Here is a 6,361-nt window from a genome sequence, read left to right as displayed (position 1 = left end):
ATAAAGTAATATCTTCAAGTAATTAATTACATTCGTACTAAAAAAATAATTTAACAAAATAACAATAATAAGTGTAGTTGTCATTATTTTTCAATAAACTTTAATTCAGCCATTTGTCATGATTGGTAGCAAAAATCATCAAGTTAATTGTTTTGTACTAAATTCAAGCCCATAAAACGAGATTATGGATAGTGGATACAGTAAGTAAATGCAGAAAGACGTTAGAAGGATCAAAAGAAATTAAGAGAGAGGGGGTGGAAAATACAAGGAGGGGTAGAATGATAGATCAGGTCAAAGATTTTAGAGTTTGAAACCAAAAAAAGTATTGACGTTTGGAGAATAAGTCCTTTTTAATATTTTTGAATAATCTCTTAGAAGACATATCGAAGAAAGAACTGTTCCAACTGTTTAATTGAAATGGACGCATAAATGACATATACTTATCAAGAAAACAAAAGAATGGTAGTTTATACATTTTTGCGTTCTACGGTACACTACGAAAGGAAGAGTCTTAAAGGTTATAACAGATATGAATCGTATGAGATTGAGAGACAAAGTCGTCTTCGTGGGGGAAGCTAAATACAGGAAGGTCTAATGTGAAGAACACGAACAAAGTGGAGCTACGAGTTGACAATCGATCTGCTACGATTCGTCATATGCCACCAGAAAGAGAAGCGAACCAAAAAAGTTTCAGATATCTCCACTAAAGATTTGGCGAAGGAGAAAACAGCCAAAGATCCACATGGGAATGGGTGGACGAAGAAGGTGGAGGTGGCTGTAGTGAAAGAAAATTTGGACTAGTTACAGACAAGCCTAGTAGGTGAATCGACGAAGGCTATTGACTTTAGGTCATTGAAGGATTCGGTAGCGAAGAATTTTCCTCAAGATATTTAGGTGCGCAAAATGGGAGCATATAAATTTCTGTTGACCTTTGACAGTCTGTTAAATGCAGAAGAGACTTACACATTCAAAATGAATAGCCTTTTACAGTTGTTTCATAGTGTCTGGAGGTGGGACGAATCAGAGAAAAGTGAAACTCGAAGAGTGTGGTTGGAGAGTTTCGGGGTTCCGTTACATGCATGGTTCGTGGATACATTCAGGATAATAGGAAGCCAATGGGGCGAGGTGGTTGGGTGTGATAAAGTGACGGAATCGTGCAATTCTTTTAATGTTGGCCGAGTACAAATTGATACCTGTGTGATGGATGTGATCAATGAATGGGTCCATATCACAATAGGTACTAGTGGCTTTAATATTTTGGTAAAAGAAGTGGGACGTGAAACATATAGAGAGATTTGTAAGTTGAAAACTGTGAGAGAGGATGCGGTCAGATGTGAACAACAGAAGATGTTATCTACAAGGGTTTGTGATGATGTAGCTATATGGTCGAAAAGGCCCACTAAATCAACAGAATGTACAGACCAGGCAGCGGAGGTGATAATAAAGGGGCTACGGGAGGAGGTTGAAGACGAGGATAGATTGGTAAATTCAAAAATAATTTTGAACAAGTGGAGTTATAAATATTTAAGTCTCAATCAAATGAAATTGGTAACATATCAATTTTAAATGGTGATATTGAAGGAATTGCAAATTTAGTGGGATATGCATAGAGCAACGAGGCTGGTTCTGAACAAACAATTTTTTGGTATTATTTTTGTAACTTTAATGGGCTGGCTAAGGAGAGTTTGAGGAATAAATTGCTTAGCCTAATTTATAAGCCCACAAACGGAAGAAAGGAGAGCAAGAACGTGTTGAGCCATGAGGGCCCAAGCTCCAAGGGAACCTATCAGCCTGGGGACATGGACACCGCTGCTGGGCCGGATTTGAGGAGTTCGAGTCGGGCTTGGAGACTCCAGCAGGTTGGAGACACGCCTGCTTCTGATGCCTTGGAGTCTCGTGACCTGGGAGGCAGCATGCATGGAGAGGCTTGTGAACTAGAAAGCACAGTCTCCAGGTTACATTCTTCAAGTACACGTCCTGGAGCAAGACACCTTGAGGAGGCTGGTGAAGAACGTTCGGCCAAGCTAGGTGATGGTCGATTGGTGGAAGGAGCAGGACCGAACCGGAGTGGAGGATGCCAGCTTGAACACGGTGGTGTAGGAAGGTTGAAGGTGCAAGTAATCCAGCTAGACGGTGAACCACAAGCCTTGGATGGTGTGCAAGGATTGACCGTTGATAACAGGGTTATGAAGGCTGGAAGCGGAAGAGATGCGGTGGTGGAGGGGGTCACAGAATGATAAAAAATGATAGAGGGGCGGAAGGGATACAAGGAAACGAGGGGGCGGAATACGGGAAGCACGACAGACACTGTCATGGCGATGATTCTGAAAGAAGTGGTCGAGTTTATCAAGAAATTACTAATATGGGGAGAGGAATTGAAGAAATTCGTGGCAGAAATATACTGGAACCTAATAACGGAGATGGCTACGGTGATGATAACAATGATGAAGCCAGTGATAACGGGTATTCAGGTTTGGATGAGCAGATGATAGAAAACAGAAGGACCTGGAAATTAGCAAAGGAGTCAGAAGCAGAGTTATAAAATGCAGAAGATGACATTATGGCTATTCTCCAACAATAGAATGAAAAAATTGCTCAAAAAAGAAGATTGGCAAAACAGAAGGCAAAAGCTAGACGGAGCAGACCCAAAACTCAAAAAAAGGTGTGCAATATTTCTTTAAAATAATCTGTAGTTCTTGAAATATTAGGGGGTTGAGGGGTGACAAAAAATCGAGGATGGTAAAGGACCTAAAGCAAAAATGTATATTAAACATGTTAGGTCTGGTGGAGACTAAAAGGCAAGTAGTAACTATCTTTGATGTTTCTAAAATTTGGGGTAATGCTTGTGCAGGGTGGGACTATGTTGAGTCTGTTGGTGCGTCTGGTGGGTTGCTGCTAATATGGGATGCGGAGTTTTTTAAAATTAGTAATTCTTATAAAACTGAGAGATGGTTGTGCGTTGAAGGGGTTATGCTGAAGAGTAATTACAATTGTACTTTTATATTGGTTTATGGGGCACATGCTAGAGATGAGAAGCTTTTTATGTGGGAGGAGCTGAGTTACATAGCTGGTTTATGTCAAGTTTCCTATTGTTTCATGGGGGACTTTAACGAGATTGTACAGGTGGAAGAAAGACGTGGCACTGATAGACTAACCTTGTCGGCAGAAGATTTCAAGACTTGGATACATGACATGGGTTTGGTGGACTTGCCGATTACTGATCGCAAATTTACATGGTTCAGAAGTCGATCCTGTAGTCGTATTGATAGGGCCCTGGTTAGCTTGGAATGGCTTGAGGAGTTTCCAAAGACTCGATTACGAGGGGATCCAAGGGGTTTGTCTGACTATTGTCCTATTATAGTGGAAGATAAGCAGATTAGAGATGGACCGGGGCCGTTCAGAAGTCTTGACTCATGGTTTACGCATGAAGGTTTCCTGAGGATGGTAAAGGAGGAATGGAGAGGATTAAAAGAGGTGCAATTTATAGATAAGTTGAAGGCCTTGACAATTCCTCTGGGGAGATGGCATAAAGACAAATTTGGTGACATGGACAAGAAAATTATGACGTTTGAGGAAGAGATTAAGAAGATTGATGACATGGTGGGCGATGGGGTCTATAATGGAATGGTGGAAGCAAGAAGGAGGGCGCTTGAGGCTTGCTGTGAGAAATGGTATGTGAGGAAAGAATGACATTAGAAGCAGATGTCGCGATCTAGACATGCGAGGGACATAGATAAGAACACGAGGTACTTCCATGACTTAGCTTCGGCGAGAAGGAGAAACAACAAGATTGATGCACTGGTCATTAATGGAAGATTGATAAGGAATCAAGTTAGGATTAAGATTAAGATTAGGGGCTTCTACAAGGACTTATATTATTAGGAGGAGACTCCAATAATGGTGGGGTTTAGAGACGGTCTGGTAGAAATGATCAATGAAGAGGATGCTTTGGCTTTGAAGGTGCAACCGACTACTGAGGATGTTAGAGAAGTAGTGTGGGATTGTGAATCATCCAAGACTCCCGGAAGTGATGGGTACAACATGAACTTCATAAAGAAGTGTTGGGATGAAATTGGTTCTGAGTTCCCGGCAACGGTGTTGGACTTTTTCCAGTCTTCTAGGCTACCAGCAGATGCCAATCTCACATGGGTGGCGCTGGCACCTAAGTTTACTGGGGCAAAGGAAATAAAAGATCTCAGGCCGATTAGCATGGTAGGGTGTGTGTATAAAGTCATCTCGAAGATGCTGGTTAGGAGAATGCGAGCAGTAATGACAGGGCTAGTAGGTGAGACACAAAATACTTTGTCAAGGGGCGAAAGATTCATGACGGTGCTCTTATTGCTTGCGAAATAGTTCAATGGATTAAACTGAGGAAGAAGGAAGCGGTGATAATAAAGTTAGATTTTCAAAAAGCATATGATAGAGTCAAGTGGAGCTTTGTGGATCTTGTGCTATAGAAGATAGGGTTTGAACGAAGATGCATGGAGTGTGTCAGTACGTGTTCTATGTCAGTATTGATAAACGGTTCGCCATCTAAGCCGTTTAAGATGGAAAGGGGCCTACGACATGGTGATCCACTGTCTCCTTTTTTGTTTGTACTTGTCATGGATGTCCTACACAGGATGTTTGGGGAGGCGGTTTGGAACGGGTATATATCTCCGTTATTAGTTGGTAGAGCTCATATTGAGCTATCGCATCTTCAGTTTACGGATGATACTATTCTGTTCTGCCCTCCAGAGAAAGTGATCGTTAAAAATTATAGGAGGATTCTTTGCTGCTTTGAATTGATGTCGGGGTTAAGTATTAACTTTGACAAATCTAGCTTGATTCCAATTAACTGTGATGATCAGTGGGAACAGCGTATTTGCAGCGTGCTGGGCTATAAGGAAGCCTCTCTCTCAGTTAAATACTTGGGGATCTCGCTAGGAGCAAACCTGGGATTGGTGAAGACTTGAAAGTCAATTATAGACAAAGTGAAGGAAAAACTTAGCATATGAAAAGCCAAGGTTCTTAATAAAGCCGGTAAGTTGGTGCTCATCAAATCTATGTTAAATAGTCTTCCTGTATATTATTTGAGTCTATATAAGATGCCAAAGGTTGTTGTAGAGAAACTGATTTCTTTACAGAGAAGATTTTTATGGAGCAGGGAGGGTGGTAAGAATGGCATGGCCTTGGTAAGGTAGGAGGTGGTGCAGGCGCCCAAAACGTTTGGTGGTTTAAGTGTCGGGGATGCCATGGTGCACAACACAGTCCTTTTATTTAAGTGGTGGTGGCGATTTTCAAAGGAGGAGTGTCCGCTGTGGAAGAAGGTGGTTTGCTCTTGTAATAACTTGAACCCAAATGTGTTGCTGTCCTCCCAGGTTTTACCTATCCGGGGGACCCTGGAAGGATATATGCCAGATCCAGTTCAAGAATTAACAAGTAAGACAAAAGATGGTTACTGGGTTGTCTACGGAGGTTGGTGATGGGAGAGAAACACATTTTTGGCAGGATGTCTGGTTACGTGGAGGTTCTCTGAATGATCAGTTTTTGAGGCTCTTCTCCGTTTCAAACCAAAGAGGATCCGTTATAGGGGATTGTGGATTTTGGGATAGGACTGAGTGGATATGAAACTTCGAATGGAGATGAGAGCTATTGCAATGGGAGTTGGATTTAGTGAACCAGATGCATGATGCACTACGACTGGTCAAACTTACTTACGACAGAGAGGATAGAGTTGTATGAAAATTTGATAAACAAGGAGTCTTTTCTACTAACTCTTTTGTGCTGGTATTGCAGGCGAAAATAATTCCGGAGGGTATAACAAGCTACAACTTTACTAGGACAATTTGGAAAGATCTAGTTCCACCAAGAGTTGAACTATTTGTCTGGTTTGTTTTGACTGGGAAGATCAATACACAGGAGAGTCTGAGTCAGTTTGGGGTTATTAACCAGGAAGATGTTATATGCGTGTTATGTTACAAAGGTGTTGAATATAGTCACCATTTATTTTTTGGTTGTAATTTTTCTTAGCAGGTTTGGTGTATTTGGCTTTCATTTGTTGGAAGGCAACGGTCGTATTCAGTGACGTTGAAGGAACATTTCTTGAGTTGGACTGAGATAACCATTAATAAGGAGATACGCAAGAGATGGATGGTGTGTTTCTGTACGATTATTTGGAACATATGGCTAGAAATAAATAGAAGAATTTTTCAGCATAAAAAAAAAGTGGTCGACAAGATTATCCATATGTTCTTTACAAATTATAAGGAGTGGTTAGGTGTGGATCCTTTTTATTATTGATGGCAATACCGAAAATGACAAAATATAAAGTTTTGCATTCTTTGTGCTGATTTGGATAGTTTTTTTTTTTTTTTTTTTA

General features: G+C 40.9%; 1 protein-coding gene across 1 annotated transcript; it reads left to right on the top strand.

Moving 5' to 3' along the window:
* LOC107627822 lies at nucleotides 4,548–4,955 on the top strand. The gene has a single exon (XM_016330642.2). It carries the CDS (start codon nucleotides 4,548–4,550, stop codon nucleotides 4,953–4,955), a length of 408 nt encoding a protein of 135 aa, XP_016186128.2.

This window comes from Arachis ipaensis, chromosome B02 (assembly GCF_000816755.2).
Source record: "Arachis ipaensis cultivar K30076 chromosome B02, Araip1.1, whole genome shotgun sequence".
NCBI lineage: Eukaryota > Viridiplantae > Streptophyta > Magnoliopsida > Fabales > Fabaceae > Arachis > Arachis ipaensis.
This window is presented reverse-complemented; position numbering and strand designations above follow the sequence as displayed.